This window comes from Eupeodes corollae, chromosome 3 (assembly GCF_945859685.1).
Source record: "Eupeodes corollae chromosome 3, idEupCoro1.1, whole genome shotgun sequence".
NCBI classification, from domain to species: Eukaryota; Metazoa; Arthropoda; class Insecta; order Diptera; family Syrphidae; genus Eupeodes; species Eupeodes corollae.
The window spans coordinates 58608609-58621516 of record NC_079149.1 but is presented as its reverse complement, the minus strand read 5'-3'; the positions used below and the strand labels follow the sequence as shown (position 1 = coordinate 58621516).

General features: G+C 36.7%; 2 protein-coding genes across 3 annotated transcripts in view; one reads left to right on the top strand and one right to left on the bottom strand.

Annotated features, from left to right (window-relative positions):
• Nucleotides 1-12908, bottom strand: part of LOC129949503 (ribonuclease P protein subunit p25-like protein) — a 94458-nt gene that overhangs the window by 15918 nt on the left and 65632 nt on the right. The gene's annotated exons all lie outside the window — the stretch shown is intronic.
• LOC129949501 (tyrosine decarboxylase) overlaps nt 1-12908 on the top strand; it is a 39230-nt gene that overhangs the window by 4024 nt on the left and 22298 nt on the right. Inside the window, exons 2-6 of the mRNA XM_056061005.1 lie at nt 4580-4711; nt 4784-5020; nt 5152-5222; nt 5447-5683; nt 12399-12596. Coding sequence (XP_055916980.1) covers nt 4582-4711; nt 4784-5020; nt 5152-5222; nt 5447-5683; nt 12399-12596 — 873 coding nt within the window. The 5' untranslated portion in view covers nt 4580-4581. The remainder of the gene's footprint in view (nt 1-4579; nt 4712-4783; nt 5021-5151; nt 5223-5446; nt 5684-12398; nt 12597-12908) is intronic.

Genomic DNA, 12908 nt, shown 5'->3' with positions numbered 1-12908 from the left:
AAGACAGCGTCTATTTGGGTGTGGATTTGTTGTTGGAACTAGGCTCAGGCAAAAAGTCTTGAGTTTCAACAGTGTGAGCGAGCGCATCACGACAATCCGCATCAAGGCTAAATTCGCCAACATAAGCCTAATATGCGCGCATGCCCCAACAGAGGAGAAAGATGAAGACACCAAAGACATATTCTTCGAGCTCTTAGACAAGACATATGAGCAGTGCCCTGGCTATGACATTAAAATTGTCTTAGGAGATTTTAATGCCAAGCTAGGAAGAGAAGACATCTTTGGTGGGATAATCGGGAGATACAGCCTGCACGACACTACCTCCGACAACGGATTCTCGCTGCGGGGCGAGACGTTCTGGTGGCTAGTACGCAGTTCACGCATCTCAATATCCACAAGGGGACATGGAAATCTCCTGATCAATCAACCGTCAACCAGATTGACCACATTGCGATCGACGCACGACACTTCTCCAGTATCCAGGATATCCGAACATCCGAGAGGCCAACATTGACTCGGACCACTACCTCGTTGTAGCCAAGGTACGGCTACGGATATCCCGATCCAAGCCAAAACAAGGAAGTACTGTGAGAAGATTCGACGTTAGACGGCTACAATCGCAAGAGACTGCCATGTCCTTTTCCGATCGAGTCTATAATAACCTCTTAAGGAGTCCTATGCTTCCTGCGTTAAGCATTGAAAACCAGTGGCAACATTGCCTTGCAGCCATCAGAGATGCCGCCTCTGAAGTGCTAGGTTTCACACGGCCACCACAGCGAAACCCCTGGTTTGACGACGAATGCCGTCAAGCACACGCAGCGAAACAAGAGGCATACAAAACGGCGCTGCACAAAAGGCCTAGAGCTGCTCGCGAGCTTTACGAGCAGAAGAGGAGAGAGGAACACCGGCTTCTTAGATGGAAAAAAAGAGAGCATGAGAAGCGCGCGATCGAGGAGATAGAGGGATGTCACAACAGGAATGAGGTTCGTAAATTTTACCAAAAGGTAAAAAAAACCTCCCAAGGGTACCAGCCACGAACCGAAGCCTGTAAAGACGATCAGGGGAACATCGTAGTAGAACCGCAGTCGATGCTGAGAATATGGAAAGATCACTTCTCCAAATTATATAACGGCGATGACGAACCGAATAGAACCACTCAACCTCGGCGACGCAGATCAACAATTCCGCCTACCCGACCTTAACGAAGTGAAGATAGCTATATCTTTACTTAAGTCAAACAAAGCTGCTGGAGCTGACGGCATCGCTGCCGAACTATTCAAAGCAGCAGGCGATGACTTGGTGCGGAGCATGCACCAACTTATCTGCAAAATATGGTCGGAAGAAAGCATGCCCGATGAGTGGAATCTCAGCATAGTGTGCCCGATACATAAGAAAGGAGACCCTCTAAACTGCGCTAACTACAGAGGCATCAGTCTCCTTAACATTGCGTATAAGATCCTCTCTGCCGTATTATGTGAACTTATGAAGCCATTCGTCAACAACCTGATTGGTCCTTATCAGTGTGGCTTCAGGCCAGGAAAGTCCACTATAGACCAAATATTCACACTACGTCAGATCTTGGAAAAAACCCAGGAGCTTCAAATCGATACCCACCATCTCTTTATCGATTTTAAAGCCGCGTATGACAGCATCTATAGGGAAGAGCTCTACGGAGCAATGTCTAGTTTTGGCATCCCTGTCAAACTTATCCGTTTGTGCAGAATGACGATGGAGAATGCACGCAAGGTCGGAAAAGATCTTACCGATGCATTTGATGTCAAAAAAGGTTTTCGACAAGGCGATGCACTGTCATGCGACTTCTTCAACATCGTTCTAGAAATAATTGTGCAAAACTCAACCGTCAACACTAGAGGCACAATATTCCACAGATCCATCCAATTACTCGGATACGCAGATGATATTGACATAATTGGAAGATCAAAACGTGATGTCATTGGAGCGTTTTTGAGCATTGCGACGAAAGTGAAGAAGATGGGTTTAGTGGTCAATGAGGGCAAGACCAAGTATTTGCTGTCATCAAAAAAGGACACTGAACGACGACGTCTTGGACAAAACGTCACTATAGACAGCTATAACTTTGAGGTAGTTAAGAACTTTGTCTACCTAGGCACCGCTATTAATGCAGACAACGACAAGAGCGCTGAAATCAAACGAAGAATAACTCTTGCAAATCGCTGCTTCTTTGGACTTAGAAGGCAATTGAGAAGTGAAGTCCTCTCTCGAGCATGTAAAATCACCATCTATAAGACACTCATCATCCCGGTTCTCATTTATGGCGCTGAGGCCTGGACCCTGTCAAAGAAAGATGAGAGCATCTTACGATGCTTCGAGAGAAAAATTCTTCGGGTGATTTTTGGCCCAGTACGCATAGATGGAGAATGGAGGAGAAGATATAACGACGAACTGTACGGGCTGTACAGCGACACTGACCTAGTTAGCAGAGGGACGGCGCAGTAAAGGAAGACCGGGTGGGACCAGGTGGGAGAGGACCTCAACCAACTTGGCGTGCGAAACTGGAGACAGCTAGCTAGGGACCGAGCTGGCTGGAGACGCATGTTGGTTAAGGCCCAGGTCCGCCCGGACTGTAGCGCCACCTTAAGTAAGTAAGTAAGTAAACAAACTCTACTAAAAATTGATAAAAATTAATATTCGACCCCAATATCTTGTCAACCGTTAAAGATATTAATTTCAAACTAATTTATTTTTTAAAAAATATTGTTTTTAAAATTAATTAAAATGTTTAACAAAATCCAATAGAAAGTTAGTAAAAACTGATGTGCGATTCTAATATCTCGCCAATAAATAAAGGTACTTACTTCAAATTTATTTCATTCCATGTAAAGTTTTATTGCCAACGAAAGATTTTGTTTTTAAAATCCAATGGTATTTTTTTATAACAAATAAAAACGTTCAAAAAGTCCTGCTGTTTTCGACTGAAAATATCTGGAACAAATGCAGCTATTAAAATCAAGCGTTTGAAGGCCGAGTGAAATAAGACCAACTTTCACAACTTGGTTTTATTGCACTTTACCTTGCATATGGCAAGGTGAAATAAGGCAAACTATTTTGATAAATAAGACCAACTTAATTTTACGGTAAGGTATGTAAGGGGGCAAGCTGACGCCCTGCAACCCTCTTGCTTGGGCACACTATAGGATTTGAAAGTGAAACAAAATAAATTTGGCTATATTTCCTTTTGCTTGAGTGTAATGAGTTCAACTGTTTAAAATTGGCTTTATCACACTTTACATAAGTAAAATAAGGTTAATTCTTGAAATTTGGCCTTGTTTTGCTTGGCTTTATTTCACGGCACCAAATCAAACTTATTTAACATTTTTTTTTTAATTTTGGTTCATTTTATAGAAAAATCTAATGGACAACTTTTTATTACAAAAAACGAAATGGTTTTCGACTTAAATTTCTTAAACAAAATATAGTAATTAATATTTTGTTTAATTTTAAGAAAAATTGACAGAGGCACGCATAAAAAGCTTTCAGTGTGGGTTGCATCATAGCCTTTGTTTATGTTTTGATTAAACTAAAAACTGTTCTAGAATAATGTGTAATATTTTCATATCGTACCAAAATAAATATTCCAGTATGATGAACTTGCACCCCACTATCCCTTAATTCTCTTTAAATTGTAGTTGAAAAATGGAAATAGGGGGATTTGGTTGAAGCTTTCGATTGCATCTTAGAGTCAACTTAATTAATAATTAATTGCTTAAACTTAGACTTAATCTTTTAAAGCCTAAATACGAAATTAATTGAGTTATGGCATTTGAAAATTTAGATTCCAATCATAATATTTTATGAATTAATTGCTTAAACTTAGACTTAATCTTTTAAAGCCTAAATACGAAATTAATTGAGTTATGGCATTTGAAAATTTTTGGTTGTTTAACTATTCTTTCTTTTTTGTTAAAATTTTGTAATGTATCAGTTGTTTCGGAATGTTTCTTATTTTTGCAGCAAGAGTACAATTATTCCTTCTTTCACGGAACAAACTTAATTTCTTTCCAATAGTTTCTTCAAAAAATAAACGTTTAATTCTGTTCTAAAGACTTGAATTTCATTAGGAGAGCAAACGAAGTTTCGGGACTAAACATTAAAGTATTTTATACAAAAAAAGTTCTTTCTGATTAAAATCCACAAATTTTTTTCGCGGATTTACTCTAAAGTTTCTAAAAATTGTGTTTATTTTCTTAACCAAACAGGTTTTGTATTTTCTCAGCAATGATATATTTTGAACCGAAAAACCTAAGCAAATATTGGAAAATAAATAATTTAGGATCGTGGGAAATTAATTTTTCTTTTGCCAAAGTAGTTTTCTTGAAAATATTACAAGAAAAATTGTCATTTGGAGGTTTCATAATTCATTAATTAATTAAAGTCATATTCAACCCTACTGTCAGGTAGAATTTTTTCCTAAATTCCAAGATGGGATCTTAACTTCCTAAACGAGATATATTATATCAAATTTTTATTATACCACTCGTTCCCCCTAATTTACCACAGAATGATATTAAAGTTCTACGTCTTTTTATTTTGCTGCAAGAAATGGATTGTGACGAATTCAGGCAGCGTGGAGCAGAAATGGTGGAGTACATCTGCAAGTACATGGAAACTTTGAATGACAGGCGGGTGACACCCTCTGTTGAGCCTGGTTACCTTCGTCATCTTTTGCCAGGTACCTTAAAATCGTCAAAGAATATTAAATAGAAAGAGTTCAAATTTTAAAAATTTCTCAATAAACATTTAGATGAAGCACCTCAAGAACCAGAACCCTGGGAGAAGATAATGTCTGATGTGGAAGACAAAATCATGCCCGGTGTAACGCACTGGCAGCATCCGCGGTTCCATGCATATTTCCCAGCTGGAAATTCATTTCCTTCAATTCTTGGTGATATGCTGGGCGATGGAATCGGCTGCATTGGTTTTTCTTGGGCAGCCAGTCCAGCATGTACAGAATTAGAGACAATAGTTTTGGATTGGTTAGGTAAGTCGTATATACCCGTAAGCTGATTTCACAATATTTGCCAATGATTAACACCACCACGAGCAGAGTTTGAACTTTTGATTTATTAACTTGTGCTATTTTGTTCTCCTTTTTAAAAATAACAATTTCAGGTAAGGCAATTGGCTTGCCAGAACATTTCTTAGCACTGAAGCAGGGCAGCAAGGGAGGTGGTGTTATTCAGGTAAGCCAAAAATAGATTTCGTGATTCTATTTTAAGATCACGAAATAATTCCTGTTCGATTGTTTATTGTTTTTCTATTTTTTAAAGTAAATAAATAATAAATGTTGAAAATGTTTTGGAAAAAATAACATTTTGAAGAATGAGAATAATAAATAAAAGGTCAGCATGAAAATGTTGATCGATGTTTTGATATTTTTATTAAAAAATTCTATTTAATTATATAGACTTCCGCATCTGAGTGTGTTTTAGTCACAATGCTAGCAGCTCGTGCACAGGCTCTTAAACGACTTAAAACACAACATCCTTTTGTTGAAGAAGGACATTTGCTGTCAAAACTGATGGCATACTGTTCGAAGGAAGCGCACAGTTGTGTGGAGAAAGCTGCAATGATATGTTTCGTGAAGTTGAGAATTTTGGAGCCTGATTGCAACTCCAGTTTGCGAGGAGATATTGTTGCTCAGGTAATTTTAAATGAAACAATTTGTTTCAAAGACATCGACAACCATAGTTAAATAAAAATACTTTTCAGCAGAAGTGATTCACATAATGACAAAAAAGAAAAAAAAAAACTAAACTAAAAATTTGTCAACATTTTAAAATATGCACAGCTGTTCAAAATTATGGGGAAAGCAACCAAATTTGTTTTTCCATTTTGGAACGTTCAGAATAATGAAAATGTATACTTAGTGTGTGAATTGGTTAAACATAATTAAGAAGTTATTTTTTTTTAATAGCCAGATTAGCTTCGTTTATTTTTTTACCGACTATATACGACGCGGCATTCACTCGACAAGTTTTTGACATTAACTTACCGAAATGGCGGTTTATTACTTTTCTATTTGAAGCCATAGTTGGCGTTTATTGTTAAAAACATAAGTGGCTAGGGCTACAGACTTTTGTAGATTCCCCACAATTTTATATTGGGTTAAGATGGGAGGACTGAGACTGGCAGGGTACCAACGAGATTTATTGATCGCGAAGCCCATTTACAGTTTTGAAGAGTGCTTATTTTGCTGAAAATGTCATTTAAAAGGCATTTTTCCTATCTTAAAGCTAGACAAAAATTCATAAAACTAGCACAATTATCCATAACTTACAACTAACTTAATGGTCCCATACGGACAATCTAAGTTAAACTATGACACTAACTACTAATGCCTTTCGGCCCTAAGATCTATTTTACTTCAATTTAAATTTTATTTCTTTTGTATTTATTAGAAAATTATGAGAAAAAACTAATATCAAGGTCCTTTTTTATTTTTACTTAAAAAACTACTTAAAATAAGGTCCTTAATATAAAACTTAAAGCTAACTTAAACTACCTATTCTACCTATAAACTACTTAAAACTAGAACAACCACAGCAGCAAATCTAACGTTTTTTGTTTTTATATTTTATTGTCTTTTTTTTTTAAATTTGTTTACTTTTTTTTCATGTTTTTAAAATTTTTTTTTTTTTGTTTTTTGTATTTTTTAATTTTTTTTTTATATTTTTTGTGCCACCATGCCTATTCTACTTAAAACTAAACCCTAAAACTATAAAACAAGTATGTAAGCCGGCCAAGGCTTAAAACCCCATCCCGACTACCCACTATCAAGTGCCGATTGAAGCCACCAAAAACTGGTTCTCCTGCTTCACCCTATCAGTTCGGTCCCGTTCGGACACAGCCCTACTGAACCGAAGGAGCTCCGCTCCACCTTGTGCCATGACGTCCCGATTGTACGGGAGTCGCCTATCCACGGTTCTTCGTCTGATGTGGTAGATTAACGGAACTGCCAATCTATCCTGTATCAGACCGCATTTGTCTAAAAAGAGGAATGCCTCTGGTGGAATAAAGCCGCTCAAGCGTGCACTTTCAAAATACTCGTCGTTCGGATAGAACGCCCCGAAAATTAAATTGTTGGTCGAAGACATAGCTCTTGCAATGTGACCTCGAACGAGTTTTATCACGAAACTGTCAATTCTATTGATTCGAGCCCCGTTGTATAGGACCTCATTGGAAAAGTAACGCACATAAGAAGACTCGGCTGTTCGATATAAGCCGGTACAGCGTCGTAAACACTTACGCTCGAACACCCGAAACTTCTCCATCTGGGAAGGAGCAACGTTGAACCACACAGGACAACCATAAACGATCATTGGCCGTATGAGGGCCATGTAGCAAATTACCTTCACTCTGGGGTCAAGCCGACTGCTAAAAAACAGCCATTTCGTCAGAGCGAAAGCTCCTCTGGTCCTGGTCAGAGCAGCATTTATATGTCTGTCGAAATATAAATACTGATCTAACCAGATACCGAGGTACTTCACTTCACTTTTGTTCGCTAATGGCTGCCCGTGAAGATCAACGATGACCATCTTGCGCCAATTCTTACACGTATCCCTCGTGGCCCTAGCCAACGAAGTCCGGAACAGAATTGTCTCCTACTTCTGGACATTTATTTTCAGTTTCCAGTCGTCGCAATATTTCTGAATCTTGTCGAAATCACGCTGCAAGAGAATTCTAATAACCTCAACCTTTCGGGCTGTTCTGTACGCAATTAGATCGTCGGCGTACGCAATTGCCTTTGTAAGACTACCTATCAGATCGCTGGTGTAAATGCTGAAGAGAATCGGCGAATTCGCCGCTCCCTGTTGAAGACCATTTTTAATTGAGAATGTTGTGGTAGAAGTTACATTGCCACTTTTGACAACAAACTTTCTACCGTTAAGCATACCATAAAGTATATACAACAATGGCTTGCTTATGCCAAGCATGCTCAGTTTTAGGTAAAGACCCTCTAACCATACGGTGTCAAAGGCCTTTTCCAAATCAACCAGAACAGCACCTGTGCATTGTTGTTTTGATTTATTCCATTGGATATCAGAAACGAGTTCAGACGCAGCATGAATTGTGTCATGACCCGCCTTGAACCCGAACTGTTTATTCGGAATTATTTTGTTGTCCGCAGCCCACTTAGTCAGAGCCCTATTAATGATTTTTTCGAAAACTTTGCTGATGCTCGGAAGAAGACTTATCGACCGAAGGTTTGACGGGTTGGAATTGTCCTTTCCTTTTTTCGGGAGAGGATGAACTACAGCGGTCTTCCAATGCACTGGATAATATGCATTATTCAGTGCATTATTGAAGAGTGTGGTGTAAATGTCAATTGCTTCTGTCGGTAAATGTCTTAGCACAACGTTGGATATACCATCGATACCGGCTGACTTTTTATTTTTTATTGAATCGAATATGAGTTGAAGCTCAACCTTCGTCACTAACAAGGGACTTGGTCCCGTTTGCTCGGCGATTATGGCATTTGCCAAGGAATCGTCATTGAACCGCATGAAACCGCGGATCTCAGATCGCCATTGTGTCATATCATTTCGAAGGTAAAAGTGATTGAGTAGGGCTCTGTTTTCAAGGTCGTGGTTGGGGCGAATGCTAACATTTACCTTGTACACTTGCTGGAAAGCAGCTCCCACAGCCTCCACTTTTTCATTCGGATCTTCAATTATGTAAAAGTCATCATCAATGATGGCTTCCTCTGGATCTATTTGCGCTGTCATGAGTACTTCTCTGTTCTCTTCAATTCTTTGGAGTTTAAGACACGGAAAGTCATTATCGTTTTTTTTTCCTGAATATCTTATTGATTTTGGGGAACATACCAGGGTCACTCGAATTAACTGACCGGATCTTGCGGTCCCAGTACTTGTTAATTGATAGCCTGTAGTCCTCCTTAATCAACAGATTGACATTTTTTATTGACGATTTCAGTGTCCTAACCTCCAAGTCGCGTGGGTCTGTAAGTCGTCTGTGCAAGTTTTTGAGTCTTGTCAGTAAGCCACTCTTGTGCCTACGTAGTGCGTCAATTGTCGCGTTTCTGTAAGCGTCCATTTGATCCCGTTCTTTGTACTTTGGGATTGTCCGTTCCATCGTTCGTTTTATTGTTTTGTTCATCTGTTGTAAGTGTTGGTCAATTTCTGTATTTGTCAGGTTTCTGTTGTTTGGTGGGGCTATGTCACTCGGACGAAGTTCTCTCGCTAGGGTATTGGTGAAACGAGGCTACCGCATCTTACTGTAATTGTAAGAATGCGTTGGAACGTATTCCTCCAACTCAGGCGTTCGTATCTGTATCTGTATTACAGCAGCCAGTCCGCAGTGATCACTGTCGTACTCGACTGTCTGTAAGCAGTTTCGCGGGTGATTACCCACTTTGTCTGTAACTGTCAGTCTGGTGTCGTACAGCAAAAGGTCCAGAAAGGAGCCGCTTCTTGGATACTATGGCCTTTCAGTAGCCAGCAGGTCGACGCCATATTCAACGCTGTAAAGATTCATCAAATTAAAAAGATGATTGCCTCTGGGATTACTATGTTGATTTCCCCAATCTTCATGTTTTGCGTTCAAATCACCGGCCAAGATGAAATAGTTTTCTTCCAAGCTCAGTTTAAGTTCCCTAAAAACGGACGCCACCTCCACTGGGCTATCGAATGTTAAATTTGGTACTTGCAAACTACCAACTTTACTTGTTATTTATCACTTGCACTAATTTAACTTTAAAATAAAATGATATATATACACTTCTTCACACTTTGGAAGTCAAAGAACGACTGACATTTAAAAGGCATATTGTAATATATGTTTCCTTATTCATGAATGCATTTTGAGACCGGTCAAACATCAAACTACGAAAAACAAACACACCATGATCGCCTCCGTGTTTAACCACTTTTTGTATATAAAAGAAGTGATACTCATTTCCTTGAGGACGCATTACATTTCGAAGTCAGACCAAAAAAGGTTTATTTTGTTTTTCATAACTATAAAGAATTTTGCAAAACATCCTTTGCCTTGTCAAAGCAATTGCCTATTATTTTGAAATCCTGTGTTTATGCTTATAGCTTATAACTTTTTTTTAAATATCAAATCCATCACAAATTTCGAACCAATCATAATCGTTTAGGTCCTTAAATCTAATGCTTTTAGAAAACGTATAAGGTAACTACATAAAAAACCGGCAACCCAACACATTTTCTTATTTTGAAGTAAGTTATAAAACCAACATTTTTTATAAGCGCTATGATTTTTACTTGCGAAATATAAGAAATATATATTTGGCAAGTATTGGCACAAAATTTCGAACTCGAGATTGTAATCAAACATGAAATTTCGATGGTAAAGAAGTCAAAAAAAGTAGGCCCCTGGAGTCCGTATAGGGGCTCACGCCCTACAACTAAACCTTTGGGAGATTGATTAAAAATAGCAGTAGTCCCCATACAATTTTTGAAAATAAGTACTTTAAAAGCACAATCGGACACTTTTTTTATTTTATGAATAAGTCAATTTAACTAATTAGTTTTTAACTTTTTTTTAAATATTAATAAATAATAATTGATTTTTTCCTTGAAATCTTACAAAAATCATTTAAATTTATTAAAAATGTTTAAAAATAATATTAAAATTTCACCAAAAAGAAGTGTTCCAATAGCTGACAAGAAACTTGAAAGGGTTTTGTTTTTGACATTTTAAAGCAAAATAGTAGCCGAATATTGAACTGAACAGACGATTATTTGGTATAATTTATTTCATCTGCTCAAAAAAAACTTCAAAAGAAAGAATTTCGAAATTATAAATTTTAAGTATATTTGTAAAAGTGGAAGATCACTAATGACCGGTTACTGGTAAACAATTACAAAATAAAATAAAAATCAAATATTGAAAGATGGTTTTGAGTATATTGATTTTGAAAAAAACTAAAAAGCTGTCAAAACTTGCGACATTTGAAAAAAGAAAATGTTTTAACTGTCATAATTTACAACAAAAACATTGACTGAAGTTAAGTGTACATGATTGTGAGATTTTACAATATTATTAGGCTTGAAATTGTCTAAAAATTCGCTACCAGTGCCCTGGCAATACAGTTGTGTGTTTGTTTACACAGTTGGTCGAAAATTCTCTGACACTGACAAAATTGTATGACGTTAAAAAAAATACATTTGACCGTTTATTTATTTCTAGAAATGTCAGAGGAGGATACAAATTTGATTGCCAATTTATCGTGTGTGTACACGATCGTCAAGCCTTACAGTTTATCATCTTAGAATTATTTGTAAAAAAAACATTTTCTAAGAAATAAATTGGAAGATTACACGAATGACAGCTTTTATAGACATGATTGTCAGATGAAATAAATTATACTACAGTGATCTTACTTTCCTTAATTTTCAGACAAATATTTTAAAAGACTATTGAAGACAATTTTTCTGACATTTAAAATAAGTATACACGATTGAGAGATAATACAATATTCCAAACTTCAAAAGTCTTACATTAACAACCAATTAGAAGACGATTTCCAATTTTCTATCAAGTGAAAATTTTCCGTTTTTATTGACGACAATTTTTGTTTTCGAGGTTGGAAGATTGTAGAAAAGAAAACATTTGTAGACTCTTTGATAGACAATTTGGTTGACAAACAACATAAAATGTGAGTTAAAACAACAGGCCGTGTAATAACATTTAAAAGATAACAAATTTAAAAAAATGTTAAACAATAATTAAGCAGGCAATAAGGATTATCTTGGCAGCATATTGGTTCGAGACCAGTGAACCAATGATGAGAAAGATGAGTTGTTGACTTCTTTTTCGTCATTTTTCCAGATGGTGATTTCTGATTTCTTTCAAAATTCTGTTAACTTTTGTCGTTGTTTTCTGCTTAAAAACTTTCTGCACATTTTTTGTGTGTCACTTTGATAGAAAAGTGGTTACTATTTATTGCGAATGATGAATGAAGGATCTTCCAAGCATGTTTTCACTGACAGATCTGTAAATATTGTGAGATCTACAAATCTCGAATTCTAGGCGAAATTGAAAACATTAACAAAATATATTAGTTGCTATGTACTGTGGAACTAATTGTAAGCTAGTATGGTTTGACACGTAAATTTAAAAAAAAGTCATGCTACCAGTCTTACTTTACAGTGTGGTGTTGGACAATAACAACTTAATTTGACAGCTTTATATCAAGGTAGTTTAACTACGCAACAACATAATAATACTTATCGACAATACTTAAACTTTAGTCTTTCAAAAGTACCCAATACAATCTACAAATAATAAACTTAATGATTTGTTTACCACTTTATAAACAAAAATATTTACTCTTGTTTTTTTTTTTTTATTTTTGTGTGTCACTATAGGCCATGGAAGAGGATGAACTACAAGGTTTAGTACCATTCTTTGTGTCAACAACATTAGGCACAACAGGTTCATGTTCATTTGATAACCTCGACGAAATTGGAAAAGAAATTCAAAGATTTCCAGCCGTATGGTTGCATGTTGATGCTGCTTATGCAGGTAACTCATTTATTTGCCCTGAACTGAAGCCGCTCTTAAAGGTAAGTGGTGTTTTTTTTTGCTTACAATTACAATTAAAAAATGTGTTTTCTTAAATTTAATTGATTGATAAATAAATTCAGGTGGGTGGCTGGCGTGCGGTATGTAGATTGAATGACGAAAGCAGCATTTCAATGAAACTCTTGAAATTATTTTATTTAATTAGCATATGCAAACTTTTTAGTAATAAATTGTTGTTGGTTGGAAGTCTATTAATAAATCATTTCTGCATACAATCACTGCCATAATTATTCGTACAGTTTATTAGCCGTGTTTTGTTGGAAAATCTATCAATAGTATAGTAGGATTTTACA